Genomic DNA, 23,912 nt, shown 5'->3' on the forward strand with positions numbered 1-23,912 from the left:
TCAGGAACGCTGGAAGTAGACATTTAGTCTTTCAGATTAATGGGCAAGAAGGTCAATAATTGCGTGGATTTCAGTAAGCTTAAAATATTCTGCTGGTTCTGTAGTACTGTGCAAACATTGAATTAATTTTTAGGTGTTGCATTTTGATGGCTGACTGTTTAATTATGGGAGAGATATACAAAATACACCTGTTTTGTAACATGAGGTTGTATATAGATGGGGGTGGGGCTGCAGGAGATCAGTTACTTGATGTTTTCAGAGGAAAACTTAAAACAGATACACCTTTCTGAACATTGCCGCTTATTTTCCCGCCTTCCATCCTGTTTTCCTGCTGTTCTTTAGGGCCCTCCAGAGTTCCCGCAGCACACGCCTGGCCCCGTCCCCAACAGCTTCAGCCAGCCCCCTCGGCTTCCTCTTCAGGACCAGTGGAGGGCCCCGCCCCCGCCCCAGGAGCGAGACCCTTTCTTCTTGGGAGGTAAAAGGGGGTGCGGAGGACGGGAAGAGAGCTGTGTGGGGCCCTGTGCCTGGCCACGTTTATGCTTCATCCGCGCTCAGCCCCCAGCCGGAGCTTCTGTGAAGAGTGTCCGGTTTCTGTGCCATAGCCTGCCTGTCATTTCAGATGCTGTGATTGGCCACTAGTGGCATCTGAAATGTGAAGACCTCACAGGAAGGGGGCCATCATCTATAGAAAATAACGAAGGAAGCGATCTAGAAACAGGCAAAACCTAGAGTTCTTTTCAGATACTCACCCCCAGCCACCACTTGTAACTTTTGTCCTTAGTAGGACAGTACATAAAGCTGATTGCTACGGAGTGTTCTAACTAGAGGTAAGTAATGTTGCAACTCCCCTCAGTTTCAGGTGAGCCGAGGTTCCCAAGCCATCTCTTCCTGGAGCAGCGAAGTCCCCCGCCACCGCCACCTCCTCCCACGCTCCTCAGCAGTGGTCACCCTGTGCCCACGCCCAGCCCGTTGCCGTTCACCCAGCCCGGCCCAGCGTTCAGTCAGCAGGGGCAGCAGCCTGTGTTCCCCAGAGAGAGGCCCGTGAGGCCAGCCCTCCAGCCGCCAGGGCCTGTGGGGCTCCTGCACTTCAGCCAGCCGGGGTCTGCAGCTACGAGGCCCTTCATCCCTCCTCGCCAGCCCTTCCTGCCAGGCCCGGGACAGCCCTTCCTGCCCACCCACACGCAGCCCAGTCTGCAGGTGAGTGGCTTGTGGTTCAGAATCCAAAGGACAAGCTCCACCTTTTCATTCTAGTCTTTTGAGATGTGGAGAGTGTTTAGAGAACAGGGGCGTTAACCTTAATGTACTCTTGATTAAAGACAATTTTCTTAATATTGCTTCTTAACCATAGGAAAAATGGAGATAGTGATTGTCATTTTTTGGGGAAATGAAAAAATTCAGTATTAAGATTTTGTGAAGGATGTTCTATATACTGCTAATAAAATTACGGCATATTTTGATAATACCTTCGCTTATCACTGCAAGATTCTCAGAAGGTTAACAGGAAGTTGGGTTCTTTGTCAGATCACATTCCTGCAGTGTGTAGTGGGGAAAAAGGGGTTGCTGCTGCCTCCTTATTTGAGAGATTAGTGTGCCCTCTGCTGGTGGTTTTTTCATCAGCTGCTGGAGTGTGCTCTCATCAGAGCGTTTCGTCCTGTATTTTAAGTTTCCTCTTGAGGTGTGTAACGATGATGTGCTTGAACTAATTGTTTAGAAACCACATAGAATATATACCTGAAATAAAAACAGGTAAACGGTTATTTCTTAAGATGTTAAAGTAAGATAAACATTTTCTTCCTAAATTATTTTATTAAAAAACTATAATTTTGGAATTCCCTGGTGAACCAGTGATTAGGACTCCTCTATTTCAGTGCTGCAGGCATGGGTTCACTTTGGTTCCACCATCTAGAAACAGTTAGCCCAGCTGGGGTGACACATTGTTCAGTCTTTTCAGTGCTTGCGTCCCCATGATGCTTTCTTTCCCCAGTGAGCTTGTTGCCATCTCTCATGGTGGTGAGTATCTTTCACCAGGCAGACGTTGGCATTATCTGGCTCCCCAGCTCAGGCACGCGCTGGCTCTTTCAGTGCGTGGGGATTAGACAGTGTTGCAGAGAGCGTCCCTGAGGTTGTGTCTCCTTCCTCCTCAGTTATTTCCTCAGGATGCATTCCTGGAAGTTCAGTATTTGACGGTTTAGAGCAGATGGAAAATGCCAGATAGTAGCTTTTGGCAAATTACTGCCTTTAAGGTATTATTCACCTTCATCAACCAATCTGAAATGAAATTGGTGCCACTTGAAGTTCCTTCTGGTGTTGGGTCTTCAGGGAAGTGGCTGCACTGGAGCGTGACTGGTTCACACGTGGTAAACTGTCATCTCTCTCTCTTTTGGCCTGGAAGGGGCCGCTGCACCCCCCGCTGCCCCCGCCACACCAGCCGCAGCCGCAGCCGCAGCCGCAGCCCCCGCTCCAGCCCCCGCTCCAGCCCCCGCTGCAGCCGCCCCCACCGCACCAGCCTCCGCACCAGCCGCAGCAGCACCACCACCACCTCTCCGTGCCGCCCCCTCCGCTGATGCCTGTGGCTCAGCCCCAGTTCAGGCCTCACATGCCGGCGGCCCAGCCTCAGCCCAGCAGCAGCCGGATGCAGTGCCCCCAGCGCCCGGGGCTGCGGCACGTGAGTGTCCCGTGTCCTCAGCCAGCTCCGGGGATGCCTGTTCTGGCGCAGGACTTTGGTGTATCTGCCTGTTTCTGTAGTGATAGATGATGAGGTTATTGATTGATGGATAACTTTAGAGAATATTTTTGGGTGATAGTCATGCTACCTTTGCCAGTGGCTTATTACTTGCTACTGAGATTATCTCTAACTCCTCAGGCAACTAGTGCATATGTAAGTGAATTCAGGAAGAATTTATTGAATATCCTTTGTTGTCAGGCGCTACTCTAGTTCCTGGCAATAGACCAGTGCACAGAAGAGATGCATTTCCTGCCTTCATGGAGCTTAATCATTGGGGAGAGCCGCATTGATTCAAGTGCTGTCAGCAGATGTGTGGCTTGTCAGGCGTCGAAAGAGACTAGAAAATGCGTGTTGCTCTGAAATTCAAAGATTAGTCATCATTACTGTCTTGTCCCCCATTAGATGGACGCATGCTAAGTCATCTCATTGGTGTCCGACTCTTTGTGACCCCATGGACTATAGCCCACCAGGCTCCTCTGTCCATGAGATTTTCCGGGCAAGAGTACTGGCGTGGGTTGCCATTTCCCTCTCCAGGGGATCTTCTCCACCCAGGGATCGAACCCGGGTCATGTCCATTGCAGGTGGATTCTTGTCTGAACCACCAGGGAAGCAAACCTGTGTTTTTCTCTAAGTAACGTTGAGACTAAAATGATACAAAAAATTGGAAAGAATTTCCAGATTTGGAAAGGAGGTGCTTTGTAACCTGGACTTATAAGCAGAGCGGCAGACGATGCCCTCAGCCTTGCGCTGAACTGCCTTGGGTGCTCCCTCGCTGGCTTCTCACAGATCTGCACGCTCCTCTAGGTGTGCGGTCTGTTGAGAATCCTGAGAACGAACATGACTGACAGGTGTCCTCTCCGATGAAACCTTGGGGCATCTTTCTCCTCCAGAGTGTAGTTTTTTTAGGGCACTAACTTAATGCTTCGTTCTTTGTTCTAACTGGAATTTAGGGGCCCGTTGACCATGGGGGTGCCAGTAACCCAGCTGACTCCTCATGCAGGAGTTGATTGCTCTGTTGATTCTGTTAAAAAATGTCCCAGTCCTGTAAGGCAGCCACTGCAGTCATCTGGTGTAATACGCATAAAGAGGAGGCTGTTCGAAGGCTGATATGGTGCCTTTCCCAGTCCCAGGGCTTAGCTGTAGGCTATGCTGCTACATAGAACAAGAGACATTTATGTAGGAAGAAAAGGTTTACCAGTGGGACAGTGTCCGCCTCCCAAAAGAGAAGTCACTCACTCAGTCAGATTAATCTCATGTGCCCAGTTTCTTCTCCCGAGTCTCCAGTTGTGATTAGAATTTCTTTCTTCCTGTGACAGAACACTACTTCTCAGAATGTGACCAAGCGACCAATGCAGCAAATGCAGCCAACTGCTCCGAGAAACAGTAATTTGCGTGAATTACCGATCGCGCCGTCTCACGTTATAGAGATGAGTACCAGTCGATGCTCCTCCACACCCGCGGCTCAAGTGAAACCCATCATGAGCACGTCTCCCGCCCCGAGGCCCGGGGTGGGGCCCAGGAACACACAGGGGAAGGCCGAAGGGAGAGCCAAGCCGCTTAGCCCTGTGGGTCAGCCTAAAGAGGAAGCCAAGACCGGAGCAGAGGTGGGGCTTCTTTTTCTTTTTAATTAAAAAATAATACTTGGTCTCAGACAAGGAGATCTTACAATCAACCTGTACCTCTTAGGTAAGAGGTAAGCACTTCTTCCTGCTTAGAACACACTTAGCATCCAGTGTGTTCTTCCCAGAACCTTCCCACGTTCTTTTCACTGGTTTCTCCTTGCAGCCTAACCACCATATTCAGAGAAGGCAGTTTCATTCTCACTGGCCCTGTCTTAGACTGTGTTTATGTATTTATACAGTTGCAGTTACATGTTGCACAATCTGTGTATATCAGGAATCTTAGCGGACTACTTCTCTAAAAGGCCCAGATGATAAATATTTCAGGTTTTATAGTCTGGATGGTCTCTCAGAATGACTCAGCTCTGCAGGTTTAGCGCAGAAGCAGTTATAGACGGCCCTGCATGGATGGGCGTGGCTGTGCGCGGTGAGCACTTTGTGTGAAGAGTCGGTGCTGGGCCGAATTTGGCTCATGGGCCTTGGTTAGCTGACCCCTGACATACACGCTTACGTTCCTGAGACTTGTTCTGGTTTTACACTGTGAACTACCAGAAGAGGACCAGCTTTACTGTGGACCTTTAAATAAGACAGGGTGGGCGTATTTTGTTTTGAATTGTGTAATTATTGCTGATTTCTAAGCAGGTATAAATAGGTAAGAATAAATAAAAATGCACGTCCGTGTTCTACGTGATTTCCAATTGAGATGTTATTTGATACAGTTCTGGTTGCTTGGTTGTGTTTTGCTTAGAGGTGGCTCAGTGTTAATGCAGTGTTAGTCATGAAGCTTAAAACTTTTAGGGTATTTCTTTCCATTAGTAACATGTATTAGCTCACTCCTGGGACAAGCCTCTTCCGTCCATTGGTCTCCTGTCCAAGTAATGAGTGTGCTTATCTAGCACTTCCCTGCAGCTTCCCTCTGGGCTCCCCTAGAATTACAGACACGGAGGCTGGGCAGGGTCTCGTGTGACGCAGCTTTCACAAAGCCGGGGTGTCTGGTGTAGTGCAGGCCGGGGCACACCCCCGAGCAGCCGACTGCCATCGCCAGCAGAGCGGCTCTGAGCCTGTGACTTCACGCATGCTCCTGGGTGTGTGTGTCAGAGACGTGCCAGAGACCTGTATGTGAAAGTTATGCTAATCTATAGTAGTGTATAGAGTGTAAGAAATAAGTATTGTGTATTCACTTAATGTTAATCGACTTCATGTATAAAAGAGTAATGGCACAAAGACTTTCTTCAGGTAAGAATACAGGCAAGTCGTGTTTTCTTATTAGATTGTCTTCTAATAAATTATTGTAGCAGCTGTTAGGGTAATGCTTCCAAATCAGAGGTGTAAATATAAAGTAAAAATATTGAGCTAACATTTAAAAACATATTATTAGAAGAAGGATGACATTATGGTTTTAAAATCAATATATGAAAAAATAATGTAGATTTACAAAGTGGACTGAGATAATTTAGAAATCTTTGCTAACAGTTTTATCTTGCTTTTATTTTATGTAGGTAGTTCCTAACTCACGTATAAATGGATTTGGCTCAGAAAAGTGAGGTCACACACAGTTGTATGATGACAGTGGCTAAGTAAAATGAGCAAGGTGGCTTTTGAGGCTTGCTGTTGGGCAGTCTGCCCGTCCCGTCCGTAGTGGCTGGTTCAGCAGGCTTCTGCGGACGCCTTCCCTAGAGGAAGACGGGCACTCCGTGCGTGACGTGGACTTGCGGGTGGCCACAGTGCAAGTGGGGTGGAACCAGGAGTGCGGTTTTTTGTGGGGGTTGTTTTTTTGTTTCTTTTGCTTTTTAAAGTCTTCTATTTGTTTTGCTTAGGTAAACGTGAAATGTGATTTCTCTTGTATTCACCCAGTTGATAAAGATATAATAAAGGACAAGTCTGTTTTGAAATATTTCTACCTATATTTTTGAACATACTGTAACTGTTTTTTGATTCCTTGGGGAAAAATCCGAGTAGGTGGTAACTGTCCTGCCTTTCAAACAGTGCACCTTCCGGACCTGTTACTGCTGCCCCAGGATGACCTGGCTCTTGGGCTTTTTGAACATCTGTTTTCCTGTCTTCCCCTAATGTCCCTTCCAGCTCTGTGTAGCCCTCATCTAGCTTCAGATTTGCTGTTTGAAGTTAGATGGCTGAGTTGGTCAGAATTGCTTCTGAGATGCAGGTAATGAGGCTTTGGCTCTGTGCCTTGTAGGTCCAGTGCACGGGCCCTGGGGGCACCAGCAACTCTTCAGCGGTATTTTAGCCTTATGCTGGTGGTTTAGTCGCTCAGTCGTGTCTGATTCTTGCAGCCCCATGGAACTGTAGCCCGCCAGGCTCCTCTGTCCCTCGGATTCTCCAAGCAAGAATGCTAGAGTGGGTTGCTATTGCCTTTTCCAGGGGATCTTCCCAGCCCAGGGATCGAACTCGGGTCTCCTGCGCTGCAGACAAATTTGGTCTTTAATCCCAAACTTGTAAGGTTTATCTGTTAGCAGTGGGTTCTGGGCAGATTCAACCCTGTTATATTCTCTTGTAAAGGGTCTGTGTGTGATGACATCTATGATTTTTTAGAAATAAAATTATTACAATTTTAAACATGCTTAACTTCTAATAAAGTTTCCTCTCTGAATGCTTTTTTTTTTGAAAATTATTGGACTTTATAAAGATTATTTTGATAGACTTAGAGTGGTTTGAGGCTGGCATATTAAAGGCATCCCTTATATACCATTAATATTCCAATACTGCAATTGGCAGCATTTTGATTCTGAGGAGAGTGCATGAGTTCAAGGTCAGAGAGATTGACTTGGCTGTTCATTATAAGCAATTATTCTGTGACAAATGAGTTTGAGATCAGACTGAAAATTCTGTACGAAAAATCAATAGTTCTAATCAGGCCCTTTCAGGTCATTTACACCCACCTTTTGTTGGTTCGTCAGAGAAGAGCCAGATAAAACCTGTGACAGCAGGGCCTCCCTGCTGCTGCAGTTTCCATTTCAAACATATTTTGATATCGTAAATGAATAGTTTAATTGATTTAAAGTTGTAAATGAGTGGAAATTTACATTATTTAATTTTTAATATTCTGATAAGATTTTCCAAATTAGCTTTAGCTGTGTAAATTTTTTTCCCTCCCCCGGGGAAGGAGTTCCACTTAAAGTGTATAGGCAGATTTGAATGGTTTCTTTCAGATCCTGAATTAAAGGGTTTTTAGAAAGTGCCTTTTCTTAAGTTTGTTGAGACAGACTAGAACCGTAGCTCGCCTCGTACTCCAGAGTAAAGCACTTGTGTTTCTGGTTTCAGTTTCCTGATGAAGACGAAGAAACGAGGTTGTACCGCCTGAAGATAGAGGAGCAGAAGCGCCTGCGAGAAGAGATCCTGAAGCAGAAGGAGCTGCGGCGGCAGCAGCAGGCGGGCGCCCGGAAGAAGGAGCTGCTCGAGAGGCTGGCCCAGCAGCAGCAGCAGCAGCAGCAGCAGCTCTGCGCCCCGCCTGCCCCCGCCGCGCCCGGCGAGCCGACGCCCACCCCGCCGCCCGCCAACGGTAACCCGCTGCTCCCCTTCCCGGGGCCTCCGGTCAGACCCAATGTGAAAAACAGACTCCTCGTCAAAAACCAGGATGCGGCCGTTGCAAACGTTCCACCAAAAACATCGGGTTTTGTGCCGTCTGGTGCTCACACACAGTATCCAGGGCAGCAGATGAAACCACTGAGACACTTGAGACAGGCCAGAACCATACCTCAGAGTCCAGCTCAGCACAAAGCCCTGCAGGCAAAGCCCGCCGATGCGGAGGGGCCGCCGCCGCCCTCGCAGGCCGCTCGAGCCGCATCCCTCCAAGGCCGGCCCCCGGAGGCCAAGCCCGGCGCCAAGAGGACTGTCATGCACCGGGCCAGCAGCGGCGGTGGAGACGGGCCGCACGTCAGCTCCAAGGTCAGGGTGATTAAGTTGTCAGGCGGGGTAAGTTGACGAGGTCACCAGGGCCTCTTGGACTCTGTGTTTCTCCGAGTGTGTCCCAGCTCCCAGAGAGTCTGTGAAGGTGGGGTCAGGTCACCCTCTGCAGTCCCGTGGGCAGCCCCTGTCCCCCGAAGTGCTGGGACCCCTGCTTCAGGTCTCTTTGAGTGTTAGTGGAAAACCAGTGTGACAATTCCTAAAGTCCCGTTTTAGGAGTTTTGTAGAATTTTTAACTTCTTTTTGTAGATAATTTATAATAGACTCTTCAGTTTTGTTTTAAAAATTAGATTTCCTTTACCACAAAAGAGGTAATCTATTGCGTGTAGCTTTAGATTTAGCGGTGCCTACGGGTGGGGAGGGGACAGTGTGTGTTGCTTTTAAGCAGCTTTGTCCCAGACACCATTTCCTGTCTTCCAGTTCAGGCTGGTTGCCCCACCCCTCCATCCCCATTTGAGGAGAAAGGGGATCGACCAGATCCTGGCATGTAATCACGGGGGTCTTCCCGCAGTGTCCTTCGGAAGTGGGGCGCACGTTGCTCCTCGCCTCACCTTAGCTCGGAACCCGTCTTAGAGCGTCTGTAGTGAAGCAGCCTGCCTCTGCAGTCTGGGTAAACCCAGCGCTTAAACCGAGCAGACTGGCTGCAGACAGACCCTGCTGTAGGAGACCCTCCTGTCAACCCGCGTGGAATGCTGTTGTTTTTCAGTCGCTCAGTCGTGTCTGACTCTGCGAACCCATGGACTGTATAGCTGGCCAGGCTCTTTTGTCCATGAAATTTCCCAGGCAAGAGTACTGGAGTGGGTTGTCATTTCCTTCTCCAGTGGATCTTCCTGACCCAGGGATCGAACCTGCGTCTTCTTCATTGCAGGCAGGTTCTTTACCACTGAGCCACCTAGTGCTTTCCTAACCCTGCCGTGCAGTCTCTACTTACTGTAGAAGGTACGCCCATCTCTTGCTTTGTCATCAGTTAACCACAAAATATTTACAGTAGGGAAAATGCGTGCTTAGTCGCTTCAGTCATGTCCAACTCTGTGACCCCATGGACTGTAGCCCGCCAGGCTCCTCTGTCTATGATACTCTCCAAACAAGAATACCGGAGTGGGTTGCTATGCCCTCCTCTAGAGGATCTTTCCAACCCAGGGATCAAACCCATGTCTCTTACGTCTCCTGCGTTGGCAGGCGAGTTCTTTACCTCCAGTGCCACCTGGGAATCCTGGAGGAAAAGTAAAGGACCTCAAATTCTCAGTCCCTCCGGGGACGGCAGAACCACTACAAGTGGAAGGAGTGTGGAGCCATTTGCTGTGCTGAATCAAGGGCAACTCGTCCTTAGCCCTTTAATTAGATGAGTTTCCATTGCTTTTGTTTCTCAGTTTGTATGCTAAAGATGTGAAGTATTTCAAATGCCGTAAGAAAATTTTTGATAAACCAAATCTATTTTTTCTCACCTCCATTCATTGTGATTCAGAATGTTGATAAGTAACTGGCCTGTGTTGTATCAGATGGTTTGATCTCTAGGTGAAAACCCAAGTGTTCATCAGTTTCTAGCGCCCTTGTGGCTCCTTGCTTTTGACCTTGTTTTAGTCATAGTCTTTGTCATGTTTTTACTGGAGTTATAAACTCAGAGCATGGGCCCTGGGGCCGAGGTTGGGAGTAGGCCTTTTGCCCAGGCAGTCAGGTGGTGCCCTGTGGGCCAGTGCACTCTGGGCTCTGGGGGACTAGGAGGTGCAGGGCGCGGCTCTGCTGTTACGGGCAGTCTTCAACTGATGAACGCCTGGTCTTCAGAAGAATTTATTTGCTTCAATTTTTGCTCTCTTGTGCTAATGGAAGACAATATGTTTTTTATATCAGATCATATTCTGAAATCATGCTGTATGATTTTACAATACACAGGAAAACAACAGAGGAATTTTACGTGTAAGTAGTTATCTGCCAAACGTTGAAGTGGTTTTTTAGCTCTTCTTAATCCTTAAGTTTTAAGTTAACTACCCAACGTGTTCTGTGAATTAAGATTTTTTTTTATTCCAGTTCATTTCAGTCGCTCAGTCGTGTCTGACTCTTTGCGACCCCATGAATCGCAGCACGCCAGGCCTCCCTGTCCATCACCAAGTCCCAGAGTTCACTCAGACTCACATCCATCGAGTCAGTGATGCCATCCAGCCATCTCATCCTCTGTCGTCCCCTTCTCCTCCTGCCCCCAATCCCTCCCAGCATCAGAGTCTTTTCCAGTGAGTCAACTCTTCACAGGAGGTGGCCAAAGTACTGGAGTTTCAGCTTTAGCATCATTCCTTCCAAAGAAATCCCAGGGCTGATCTCCTTCAGAACGGACTGGTTGGATTTCCTTGCAGTCCAAGGGACTCTCAAGAGTCTTCTCCAACACCACAGTTCAAAAGCATCAATTCTTTGGCGCTCAGCCTTTTTCACAGTCCAACTCTCATATCCATACATGACCACAGGAAAAACCGTAGCCTTGACTAGACGGATCTTTGTTGGCAAAGTAATGTCTCTGCTTTTGAATATGCTGTCTAGGTTGGACATAACTTTCCTTCCAAGGAGTAAGCATCTTTTAATTTCATGGCTGCAGTCCCCATCTGCAGTGATTTTGGCGCCCAAAAAAATAAAGTCTGACACTGTTTTCCACTGTTTCCCCATCTATTTCCCATGATGGGACCAGATGCCATGGTCCTCGTTTTCTGAATGTTGAGCTTTAAGCCAACTTTTTCACTCTCCACTTTCACTTTCATCAAGAGGCTTTTTAGTTCCTCTTCACTTCTTTCATATGGGTGGTGTCATCTTCATATCTGAGGTTATTGATATTTCTCCCGGCAATCTTGATTCCAGCTTGTGCTTCTATTCCAGTAATGCCTCCATATTGGCAGCTTCCGCCTTTTCAGAGGATAGTGGTCTCTTGTTTGTATCTCTGGAGTAGAATAGTGTTTCCCTCATGTCCTGGGTGGTTGTTGTTGTTGTGGTGTGTGTGTGTGTGTGTGTGTGTGTGTTTGTGTTTTCGTGGGTAGGAACTGTTTGTAAGAGAACATACCCGTTGTGCAAAAAGGAGACTGTTTAAGTGCTAAACTAAGTACCCTCTCATTTTCCCTCTTCCTCCTGCCCCTGCTGGTCTTTGTCCCTTCGCAGGGACTGAGGTGTTGATGCCCAGGACTGTGTTGTGTCGCACACCTGGAGCTGAACTGGCCACCCCGGTGAGGGTCTGGCAGGGGCTTCCTCTCTGGGAGGATTGACTTGTGTGCTGCATCTGTGGAGAATGTTATTTATGCATTTCAGGTTTATAATTACTCGTTTAATAAAAGCATCTCATTGTCAGCCAGTCCATGTTCTTGTATTTTGCTATGATTCCAGGCCTTCTTCACCTTCTGTTAGTACCAGAGTGTATGTTTTGTTTATAAGATTTCCTACAGAAATTTACTCTTCAGAGAGTTTTATTTCCTTCACTTTTTTTTTTAACCTAAACTGGCATCTAATGTATTAATTAAATTATTCTTTGCATTCATTGGTCTCTGTACAGGACACTGAATTATCATGGTACGTAAAGCTGTTTAGAAATTATGCGTTGGTGGTGATCAGAGTCAAAATATGCATCTACAGAATTTTTAAAGAAGACAGAATTTTCTTGGCAGTCTTATTCTGATATACAAATTGAAAATATATTACAACTTAAATTAGGTTTCTCTAGGTGAGCTTTTACCTGTGAGGCAATGGTGAATCAACGAGAACTTCTCTTTTTGTCATTTTCCATATTTTATTATCTCTAATTAAATAATTTTTCTTTGGATTTTATTAAATTGGGTTTTTTAAAAGGTGAAAGAGCCTGAGTCTTAAGACTAGGATTTTCAGTCTGCCCTTTCATTAATCATATTGTCTTTAAAGTGATTTTAATTCATACTGATCACCCAGGGAGACTCTCTGGTCTTTTTGTATTGTTCCTCTTTGTTAGTTAATGCATTATGGACATGGGAAGCGTTTTCAGGAAGGACGTAACAGAGAGTCTTTTTTGATGTTGGCTCTTGCAGTCAGGTGAGCAGGGTCGTGGTCTGGGTTGAAAGCTCACCGAGCCGGCCCTCACGTTCTTCGAGGGCGGTCTTGGGCATTGTGTGTGTTGTTGGCCGTCCTGAGGTTATGTGTGTGGAGCGTGGGGATTGAGGCCCTTGTCACCAGGGCAGAGTGCACACATGTGTACCTGAGGGCGGGGCGAGGTGAGAATGACAGAGCTGTGGATGAGAGAGGCCCGTGGCTGGATGCTGGTCTCTTATGTATTTCTTTGGGACCTTTCCAACACAGAGAAGGTACTTTATAAATGTCCATTTTCTTTTCAGAATGCTCCTAAGGCCCTGTCTAGAAACACATTTCATGATTTTATGCCGTATAAAAAGTGGTGGCTACTGCTTATCAAGTATTATCAAGCATACTGCTTACCAAGTACAGTCGCTGCTTAGCATGTATTCACAGCAGCCTTACAGGTTAGCTCTATTATTTCCCTTTTACAGTTAAGTAAATCGCGTGTCGGAGAGGTTGTATTAGTTGCCCAGGGCCACTCAGCCACTAACTGGTAGAGTGAGGCCTCTGAGTCTTGTGCTTTCTACTGTTATTTATAGTAGTTGTTTTGCTGCTCCTCTTCCCCTTGTGTTCCTTAGTTCTAAGTTAGGGAGAATAGTCTGCTGTTTCCAGTGAGTGTATGGTAATCAGGGTTGATTCAGAACATCTTCAGGGGGCTTTCTAGAGTAAGGGAGGGATCATGTTTCATGTCGCTTGCCAACCCTGGTTGGTGGCGACCAGCCCTGAGAATTTTGGGAAGTGTTTGGAGGTACAGCAGAGTACCCTGAGTGGTGAGTGTGGAGTGGCCTGGTACATTTGGGTGATCACCTGGCCACTAGCCTGGTACGGTGAATTGAAGTGGGTGACGGTGCCCGGTGGAGGGCGCTGGGACGTGCTCTGTGCTATAAATGTGTCTTAGAACGTTTCTGTATAAATCAGAGTGGGTCAGATTTTTATTTAAAACTTTGGGTTGAAATCATAATGGGAACTTGAAATTTAGAGAGACCTTTTGTTATGAGGCACACGAAATCTCTCTGTGAATTTTCGTTTTCCCCCACTTGTATTTTATTGTCTGGATTTATTAGGTGAGACTTAAAAAGGAACACATTAACACTGCTTTTAAAGAGTATTACATATCATCAACTATTGCTTGTAAAATTTAGTGTGCCTCCCCGAATATTGTAATCACCTTAAAGAATTTCATGTGATGGAATGGTTCTATTTTTATTACTTAAAACATAGGAATATTCTCCATTTGCTCACTTCTCAGAAAGCTACTTTTAAGTATTTAATTCTCAGAAAGCAAGAGAGAGCAATCTTGTTAAATCATAGCTGCTGACGTCCCCTGGTGGACCAGTGGTGAGGACTGCACCCTTGCTGCCCAGGGACTGGCTTCAGTCCCTGGGCGGGGAGCTGATCCTGTAAGCCCCGTGGCATGCCCCTCCTCCGAGCGTCACAACTGTTCATGACCAGCGCATAGTCCAGAAAAGCTCTTCAGGTTCTAACTGAGCATACGTAAAAATACAAACTGATCAGTGTGACTTACTGTAGTCTTCCCCGGCCATGATTTGTGATTAAACACCAGAAAAAAGAAGAGCATGTGCCAGGAGAAATTCAGGAGTTTAATTGGGCCTGCAGCTCTGTCTTTCAGTTTAGGGGAAACAGGGAACCTGTGAGGTGTGTGTATCGGGCCACCTGGCCTGCGTGAGCACCAGTGTGACCCGGGGTCTCAGTGTCATGGGGAGGCGAGTGCCTGTGCCCAGCCCAGGGTGCCAGCTCAGTACCTGCGTTCCTTCTGTGACCCGGGGTCTCGGTGTCACTGGGAGGCGAGTGCCCGTGCCCAGCCCAGGGTGCTGGTCAGTGCCTGTGTTCCTTCTATGACCCGGGGTCTCGGTGTCACCGGGAGGCGAGTGCCCGTGCCCAGCCCAGGGTGCCAGCTCAGTACCTGCGTTCCTTCTGTGACCCGGGGTCTCGGTGGCACCGGTGCTGAGCTACTTACCTGTGTTACTCAGGGATGCTCAGTATTACTACCGTTCCTTTAGTTAAGGGCAGGAAGAATGCCTTCTTCCACTGTGCTTTACTGGAGGAAGAAATGGCGACCCGCTGCATCTTCTTGCCTGGAAAATCCCACGGACAGAGGAGCCCGGTGGGCTACAGTCCATGGGGTCGCAAAGAATCAAGACATGGCTGTTCTTTAAGAAAGTGAAAGTGGAATTCAGCTGCTTTATTCTGATTGAGGTAATGAAATGTTAAGAATTTGCCAGCAGATTAAGGGAGGAGCCCTTAGTTGTGCCGACCACTCAGGAGGAGAGGGGCACCGAGCGCCTGAGCAGGGGAGCCCGCCGTCCGGGCGGGAGACTCAGAGCTCCATGCCTACGGTCCCAGCTTGTGTGGGGCTCTTGCTTCAGGGGGTTGCCCTGCATTTGTAGATTTCTTCTTCCTCGAAAGTTATTGTCAGGTTTTCTTTAGAGGTGGTAGAGGAGGTAAAATGTGTACAGTCCTGGTCCTCTTTTGTGGAGTAGAGGCATTTTTTGATAAAATACAATCTCAATTTAAGAGGCGTTGCAAGATTAGTAAAACATCTGCCGGATTTACTAGAGAGAGCAGCATTGGTCCACGCTTGGGGACTCTGGTCTGAGGAGGAGTCACCGGCAGAGGTGGAAGCGGCCCCGCTCGCTGCCCCGTCGTCCCTGTGGTCCCGCGGTCCAGCCGCTGCTCCCGCAGTGCCGTCTCTCTCTCGGCCCCGCCCACATGCACATGCCTGGGCTCCCGGTGCAGCCTCTGCCCTCTCTCAGAGCTGTGTCCCAGTCAGTGCTCCTAACTGAGGCTGGGTTTCCTCCTTGGTTCATTTAAGAAGCAGCTGTTGATGACACTAGTAAGTAAGGTTGCTCTGTGTGTGTGTGTGTGCGTGCGTGCGTGTGTGTGCGAGCGTGTGGGCGCGCTCAGTGGAGTCCCGGCTCTCTGTGACCCATGGACTGTAGCAGGCTCCTTCCTCTGTCCATGGGATTCTCAGGCAAGAATGCCAGAGTAGCTTGCCATTTCCTCCTCCAGGGGATCTTCCCACCCAGGGATCAAATGCAGTCTGCTTGACAGGTGGAGCCACCAAGGAAGCCCTCTCTAGTAAGCAAAAGTAACGCCAGAAGTACCATGAATCCCTGTTAGTTCTTCTGGCTGCCTTTTCATGCTGAAATTTACAGTCTGCTCCCATATTCCTCTACTCCGTTTACAAGATGGGATCGTGTCACGCATCTGTTTGGTGAGTTGGCGGTGCTGACACGTTCTCAGGGAGCCCCAGGCCAAGGCAGGGCAAGGCTGAGCTTACGGGTGTCACTGCATCACGCAGCCAGCTGCCCGACCAGGAGGAGGGCTCAGCTGACCACCTCACTGGTTTCTGGCAGAAGCCGACTTGATGCCATGGTTTTGCACAGCACCTGGGAGCCGAGAACATTCTAGAGGACCAGGGTAAAGCAGGTCTGGTGGAAGTGAGTCAGAAACGAGACAGTCAAGGACAGGCCTGCAGCGGGCCTGTGACAGGGAAGCCCTTCTGGGAGGAAGCCCTTCTGGGAGGCCGAGTTGGGGAAACCGTGCTGACACAGGGAAGAGAGCCAGGAGATGCCCTGCCTGGGCAGACGGGGCCGGGGGAACGGCCCGACTCCCGGCTTGCTGACTGCAGTTCCCCTTTCCCTGCTGTCCATCCCTCTCCGGTAGGCAGAGTGGTCTCTTCTGTCTCCTGATCATTTCCCTGTTAGAGGTGCTGGTGAGTTCAGATGGTGGGAAAGCAGAAACACAGGCCCGAGGAAGAATGGGTCATGTGTCTTGAACAGTCACTTGTTCGGTAAGATGTGTATTCTAGACTTTTCTTGGAGGAGAAGCCGCTGTATGGTAATACTTATTTTTAAGAACTTTAAAATACTTTAGTGGGAAGAACTGATAACTTCTAGAGACATGACCTTTTAATCATTCTTAAACACGTGACCTCTTCATTTGGGCAAAGTGGACTGTAGTTCATTAGAGGACAGAAGTCAGTCTTAATGAATCAGAATGTCTGCACGTTCATTTATGGGTGTTTTTATGCATATGCTGTTTCCGAGTGAGATGAGTGGTTAAATCAGAAAGAGTTCATCTGTAATTAGAAATCAGGATTTGCTCACCCACCTTCTTCAGCAGAAAGAAATCTGCTTCCTCCAGTGACCTGGGTGCCTTCCCTGTCCTCACACCTAGCAGCTGGCAAGAGCGGGAGACGGGTCTTCTGCACAGGGATGTCGCCTCGTGCTCTGAAGGAGGTCCTTCTCCACTGCCCGTCCTGGGAAACTGGAGACGCCTCGTTGGCCCGGCACCTTGCTTTGTTTCTCCAAAGGCCAGTCAATTTTGCTTTTAAACGATTTCCCCAAACCTGCCTAGTCTCAGAAAGTAGAATGTTGAGAGTGAGAGCACTTGCGTCACTGCGCAGTGGTAGAGCCCTGCAGAGAGGTCGGTGTGCCTGCTGGTGGGTCCTTTTCCTTTCTCCAGGAAGCCAAGCCCTGGGGCGGTGCCTTTAGTCTCAGCGGATTTTGTTTCAGTTCAGCCAATGTAGACCTATTACTGATTAGGAAGCGTTTTAGGTTTAAGTTGTTGGTTACACGTTTTGCATGCTTGCCATATATAAGGATAATTTATTGTAGAGACTAGGTGAACACTGCACGTGCGAATTGTTCTCACCTTGAATCATACTGTAGCAGTTTAAGTAGGGGATTGACCCAGGAGCCTGGAGAACAACGTTATTTCTATTCACTTCTCCTTTAAACAGCAGTCTCAAAGACAAAATAGAGCCTTAAATGCATTGGTGTTGAGAAACTTTGCGTAGCATGTAGATCATTTATTGTCCAGATTCCGAGTGAGCTCTCTAAAGAGCACAGGCTAGACCCAGTATTGTTGCAGCTAATAGGAGCCGCTCGTGAGGTCTGTGGGCTGCAGATGAGCAGCGCTGCGCTGACAGTGAAGCAGGCCTTATCGGCAGGAGAATTCATAAGAGGCTGCCCTGGGACCCCAGCCACTGTCCTGCCGTGTGTCCCGACAATGTTATCTGTCCTCTCAGCGCGGAGTATCACGTGTCTGTCATGAGTACAGAAATTAATTTAATGTCACCTGAAGACATGCAATTAATCTTTTAGAGGTTTTCATAATACCTTTACAGAAAGAGTTGCCAGTTTGGCGGATTTGGATTTTAGGGTTTAGAAGAAGATAAGGAAAATTAATTTTTCATCAGGGTTAATACAAGCTAGCAGGGCCACAAAAGCTGAGAAAAATGGTTGGGGAATTTGTCAAGTGTTGTCACTCTCGAATAATGCTGCTTAACGTCTGATAGGTGTAATCAAGAGTTGAGATTTCTATAGAGAGGGATTAATCAATTTGCTCACCAGTGAATGCAAGTCAGTGATATCACTTCTTCATGGGATTTAAGAATGAAAATAAGATTTGATCTGTCAAACTGCAGGACGCCCTGACAGTATCAGTCGGCATTTTTATCTATACATTTAAGCCATTTGTTATAAGTAAATTTGTCCTGCTAATGTTGGTGGCTGCAAACCTCATTTTTGGGTAACGATGAAGCTGATAAAAAGTATTCCTTAAGCTTACTTAATTCAGGAAGTGCCTCTTATATTTAAGAAAAACTACTCTCAAAAGGCACTTTTTACAGTATTCATTAAAAGATAAATCATTTGTGGAAAAAAGCCAGCAAAATATTTCCAGTTTGGTCTAAGACGGGCCACTTCTTTTCTCTTCATCTGTTCTGGAGGAAGTAAAAGAAGTTTAAGGTCATGTCTAAACACACTAGTGTGTAAGGAATTTAAAGTGGAACCGTGCTGCCCTAGAGAAATTCACTTGCAAGGTGAATTTCCTTTCTTTGAGTGGCTGGAATCTGCCATGCACAGACGACTAGTAATTTCCTTACATTAAGACAGTATGTTTCTAAAAGTCCTCGTTTGAATTGACAGTATCTTTAAATTTACATAACTGAACACTAACAATTTTGGGATGTCTTTTCAGTGCTGTTAACTATTATGTGTGAGTTGTAGAAGACTTGTAAGTCAATGGGTGGGTTCCGTTTGGGTTGGTTCTAAACAGTCACCGTTTTTCTTCTGTGTCTCTGTGTGAGAATAGGTGTGAAAACATGTTTCTGGCCGCAGCCTAGAAATTCGCAGGTTGACTGTTTGCTAGTGTTAACGGGAGTGACTCTGGGATTTAGAAATTCCCCTGAGAACTAGCTTTTCGTAGTGCTGTTTTGAAAGAAAATAATTGTTCTCTCAGTTGGAAGAAAAGCAGCACTGTCTTTCTTACAAAATAAAAAAACTTGTTACTTATATTTAAGGCTTGAGTCCTCAGCATGATTTTCAGAAAAAAGTCAAAGCAGCGTATTACAGTAAGCCTTCATTTCCTTAAAATGATGTGACTGAGTGATGGTCAGTCCCTTTGTTTCCAGCCCTGCTAAAAATCGTTATGTTGGATGTTAAGAATAAGCTCCTGCCTACGAGGTCGTCTGAAGTCCATGCTTTGGACCCACCAGGACAGGAAGTCCCGGTAGCACTCAGTGTGTGACCAGTGAGAACAGTGGTGTTTACTTTGAAGGAGATCGAGGGAAACAGACCCAAATGTACTTCTTGTCAACTGGGAGACATTCAGAAAGCAGCTCTGTGCATCCTCCCTGGGCAGAGCATGGGGAATGATACCAAGACTCTGGTGACTAAGAGCCTAGGGGGCCGTGGGCATTGCTGTTTTGAAGTTTCTTCCGTCATCTGTAGCTACAGGGGATGTAAAGCACTGTCCTGTTGTGAATGTGAGTAACTCTAGAGCTTGCTCAGGCCTCCCCCCACTCGTGTGAGCAGATGATAGCTGTTTTTCCTAAAAGTTGGGCTTTTGTCATAACCCCTGCCTGAAACATCCCTGTATCTTGCTCCTCGCTGACTCGTTAAGTGCTCGTCGTCTGCCTGCTCTGTGCCGATCGTCTTCTGTTCCTCTTCGGTCCTGAGGCTGCGTGGTGACCGGTGTCCCTGTGGGCTCCCCTTCTCGTGAGCATTGAAGAAAAAGAGTGCAGCTCCACGGCCTGGGCAGCCTGAGGACTGGAGGCGCTGCTGTGGCTCCCCACGAGGGCGGAGTCGGGGTGCTCACTGCGCTGGGGAGATGCAGGCCGGGCGAGGAGGCCCGTGTGGAGGAAGGAGCATGGTGCGGCCCAGACACGGCTCCTGTGTCATCTCAGGTGGTCTCAGAGAGTCCTAGACAGAGAGGCGCCTGTGACACTTGTTACCTGTGTTTCTGAGCTGTAGATGGAAAAAAAGCCTACTTTAAACTCTTTCTTGAAAGGACAATAAAAGTTTAGAACTTGGGTTTTCAGGGTTTTTACGTGACCTAACATTGTCAGGTGTGAATTATCAGTCTCTTACTCAAAATGGCAGTAAAGAGAATTTTTATTACTTGCCAGTGTTTATTGACTAAATGTTTATGTTCTCAATTCCTAGTTTAAAAATCATCAGATCACCACAGTATAGTATATATATCGTCCAAATACATATAGTGTATACCTTAAAACAGGCACACCCTACTTTTGGTACAAGCTCTTCATTTTAAATAAAAGTGACTGTCTGGATTGTCTACGTTTTTAGTTTTGGGTTGCTAAAGAAAAATTTTATGACAGTACTGCTCATTGTCCGTCGTATATATAGACATCATTCCTTTTAGGGCACTTGTAGTAGCTAACTGCTGATTCCTGCAGCGTGGTGGAATGTTTGCTGAGGCCCACATCATCGCACTGACGGGCACTGCCCCAGGATCCTGATAGCACAGGCTTCCTTCATAGCACTTTCAGACGACTTAGTTTTTAGATGCCTGGTCTACTGTTTATTGTTTTATTCAGTAAATATCTCAGTGCCATCTGCATGCACCAGAAATTTTGGCTTGGTGAATAAAAACAGATTCACCAAAGTGCAAATCACTGGTTTCTCTAGACACTTAAAAATGGCACATGCTTTAGTTGTCCTCAGACTTCATCCTCCTCTCGGGAGCTTCCAGTGAGTCCATAAATGGAGGACTTTCCCATAGAGGTAACCATACACAGCGGGTTCATTTATCCACATTTGTGAGAAAGGCAGACGTTGGAGGAGAATCAGTCAATAGACTGTTGGGGAGCTGAGCTGTGTGGAGAATTTAGTGACCCAGTGCTTCCTGCGTGTAAGACACAGCCTCTGGTGGGACCTGGGGTCTAGTGTGATGTGTCTGCCCCTGTAGAAAAAAAAAAAAGATGTTTTAAAGAACAGCAAAACTTAACCCTTGCAGAGTGAATTTATGAACCATATACTAACATAATTTCAATGTGATTTTAGGTAGATTAATCAATAATAGATTACTGGCTCTTAACAATTAGGAATATGTGTGTATATCCTAAAAATGTTCAGCTTTTTACTATAGAAAAATTTCAAGCATATACAGAACTGGAGAGAGTTCACATAGCTTTTCCAGACTTCTCATTAACTTTATGTGAATTGTGGTCCCACAGAACGGCCTGGCCTGCCTTTCCGTAGGGCTTCCATTTTCCTTTGGGGGTGCTTCTCCATCAGGCTGGAGTAACTCGCCGCAGGATCACATTTTAGGCAGTTCCTGATGACAGAATGTAGGGGTACCCTCCGCTTCAGCTGTCCTCAGCCCTGGCTGGACGTCACTGGAAGAGCCTTAAGATACGCTCGCGTCTGGGCTCCCACTCAGGACAGTGTGACTGAGTGGCTCTCGACTAAAGCCCAGGAACAGTAACATCTGAAAGCTGCCCAGGTGACCGACGTGTAGGTTGAGACCCTTGGCTTGTCTCAGGCCAAGTGTGACGTGAGCTCTCGGCTTTGGCAGATGTCCTTTATCAGGTTGACAAAAGACCCTTCTGTTCCTAGTTCATCAAGGATTTTCATTATGAATGCCTTTCTTGTATCAGTGCAGATGGTCATGTGGTCTTTTCCTCCACTAATGTGGTCTGTAAATTGATTTTTGAATGTTAAACCAACCTTGCATTCCTGGGATAAATCTTACATGGGTATGGTGTATGATCCTCTGAATTTAGCTTGCTGACATTTTAATGAGAATTTTTTTCATATATATATACACACATATTTATTTATTTATGAGGGATAGTCTGCTGTGGCTTTTGTTTCTTTTTTGTCTTTGATTTTTGTATCCCAGAAAAACAGGCTTCAAATACGAGTCGGGAAGTTGTTCCTCCCCTTCCGCCTTCTGAACAAGACTCTGCAGAACTGGTGGTCTCTCTGTCTTAAATATTTGATGGAATTCAGCAGAGAATCCATTTGGGCCCGGGTTTTTCTTTGTGGAAGGTTTTTAATGATCGATTCGGTGTCTTCTTAGATTTCCAGATTTTCTCTTTCTTCTTGAATCAGTTTTGGTATCTTGCATCTTGCCTGGAAAATCCCATGGACAGAGGAGCCTGGCGGACTGCAGTTCATGGGGTCTCAAAGAGTTGGACGCGACTGAGTGACGGAGCACACAGCACATCTTTTATGGAATTTGTCCATTTCGTCTTAAGTTCCCTGATTCTGTTGGTATAAAGTTGTTCAAAATATTCTTTTACATTTCGGTAATGCCACTTTTCATGCATTGGAGAAGGCAATGGCAACCCACTCCAGTGCTCTTGCCTGGAGAATGCCAGGGACGGGAAGCCTGGTGGGCTGCCGTCTGTGGGGTCGCACAGAGTCGGACACGACTGAAGCGACTCAGCAGTGCCACTTTTATTTCTGATTTCGGTAATTTGTGTCCTTCTTCTCTTTTCCTTAGTTTAGTGAAGCTTTACTGGTCTCAGGAAAGTCAGTGCTTGACTTTTCCCTGTTGTTTCTCTGTTTACCATGCCCTGGCTTTTCTCTGTGCTCTTATTTCCTTCAGTTTTGGATTTGGTTTCCTATTTGTTTCCTAGTTTCTTGTGATAACAGGTCAGGTTCTTGATTTTAGATCTGTTTTCCTTCCTGATGTCACTGCTTTAGTTGCAGCCCCTCGATTCTGATGTGTTGTATTTTTATTTTCATTCAGAATGCCTTCTGCTCGGTGTCTGTCCTCTTTCCACCTCCAAGCCCGGTCTCCTGGCTGGCGGCCGTGGTGCCCCCGCGCTCAGGGGCCGGCCGGTGCTCAGGAGGCAGCGCCGCCCAGTGCCTGGCCTCGGCCCTGCGGTCCCCGCTCCACTCAGCTCTTCTCCCTGCTGTCCCCCGCGGTTCCCTGTCTGCCCTGGGGGGCTTGTCTAGGCCTCCAGTAACTGATTTCTAGAGTTTCTTCACACCATTTTGTGGATTCCCAGCTCGTCTGTTTTTGTCCCAAACAGCCAGCGTGCATGTGGGGACTTGTGACTCAAGAGGGGAGGGGTGACTGGGTGCTGTCAGCCTGTGGGTGCTGCGGGGAGCCCCACTGTTGAGGGTTGTATCTGTAGGGAGGACGTGCTAGGATGTGCCCAGGGGCTGTCGGGAAGATGACCCACTTTCATGAGGTTTGAAAGGGAGTTAAAAGTTCAAAGCAACTGCTGATGCATACTATCAGATTTTCAAAAGGATGCTCCTAACAATGGAAAAGGCATGTCAAGCGTGAACTATTTTTAAAGTTAAGCAGTATTTCATTGAACTAAAGAGGACCTACTTTAATAATTACAGATCTCTTGAGTGGATCCAGTAATTAAAGGTCTTAGATTTAAATTTGATAAAGGCTCTTTAACCTTAACGCCTGTCAGGTGAGCATGTCCTTTCCGTAGTGGCCCTCATGAGATGGCCGGTGGGTGGGCCCGCCCTTGGTTGAGCAGTGATCGAGGTGGACCCCGGTGCTGGGGAGGGAGGCTTGCTAGTGCAGACACTGACCAGCGCGCTGCCTTGTCTGTTTCAGCAGGGAGGAGAGAGCGACGGCTTTTTTCACCCAGAGGGCCAGCCTCAGCGGATCCCTCAGCCCCCAGAGGTGAGGCAGCAGCCCGCCCGCAAGGTGACACTGACCAAGGGGGCCCTCCAGCAGCCCCAGCACCCTGCATTGGGGGCCCACATGCACGCGGCCGGCCCGCCAGGCATCAAGAGCATCCAGGGGATCCACCCAGCCAAGAAGGTGCGGCCCAGCCCCGTCCTCGGGAGTGCTGGGAAAGGAGCTAGAGCACCTCCGCCCCTGGGTTGAAAGCTGATGTGCTCACAGGCGTGCTTCCCTCCCTCGGCTTCACGGTGTGACTCTGGAAACTCACCGGGGCCCAGGGAGCGGTTGTCTCCTGCAGCTCAGAGTGCACTACGGGCGCGGCTCTGTGCGGCCCCTGCCCTCCCAGCTGCTGCTCAGAGGCTCCTCTAAAGTCTCCTCCTCAGCGCCTCGTTCACAGATGGGAAGCCTTTGGGTGAAGTCCCCTGTCCGAGGAAGTGCTTCTGGCCCTGGTTCTTTCTGCACCGAGGGATGCCTTGTCTGAGCTCCGTGTGTGAGATGAGAGCCGTGGCCACCTTTCCAGGAGAGGAGTGTGCGCCATGTCCCATCATGTCCCGTGGGGGCACCCCTCCCCACAGCTTCTAGTGAGGGGCATCTTCATGGCCCTCCCAAGGCCCCTGCTCTCTGCCCGACAGCTGCACACGTGT

General features: G+C 47.8%; 1 protein-coding gene across 15 annotated transcripts in view; it reads left to right on the forward strand.

Moving 5' to 3' along the window:
* The window catches only part of RBM33 (RNA binding motif protein 33), a 110,642-nt gene that overhangs the window by 73,278 nt on the left and 13,452 nt on the right, over positions 1 to 23,912 (forward strand). For 9 of the 15 annotated variants that reach the window (XM_070788472.1, XM_070788477.1, XM_070788470.1 and 6 more), the window contains 6 exons: positions 343 to 475; positions 854 to 1,197; positions 2,393 to 2,665; positions 4,042 to 4,329; positions 7,624 to 8,274; positions 23,197 to 23,406. In XM_070788472.1, the coding sequence (XP_070644573.1) occupies positions 343 to 475; positions 854 to 1,197; positions 2,393 to 2,665; positions 4,042 to 4,329; positions 7,624 to 8,274; positions 23,197 to 23,406 (1,899 nt within the window). The remainder of the gene's footprint in view (positions 1 to 342; positions 476 to 853; positions 1,198 to 2,392; positions 2,666 to 4,041; positions 4,330 to 7,623; positions 8,275 to 23,196; positions 23,407 to 23,912) is intronic. The other 6 variants (XM_070788471.1, XM_019959371.2, XM_070788480.1 and 3 more) reach the window with 5 other exon arrangements.

Source organism: Bos indicus, chromosome 4 (genome assembly GCF_029378745.1).
Source record: "Bos indicus isolate NIAB-ARS_2022 breed Sahiwal x Tharparkar chromosome 4, NIAB-ARS_B.indTharparkar_mat_pri_1.0, whole genome shotgun sequence".
Classification (NCBI taxonomy): Eukaryota; Metazoa; Chordata; class Mammalia; order Artiodactyla; family Bovidae; genus Bos; species Bos indicus.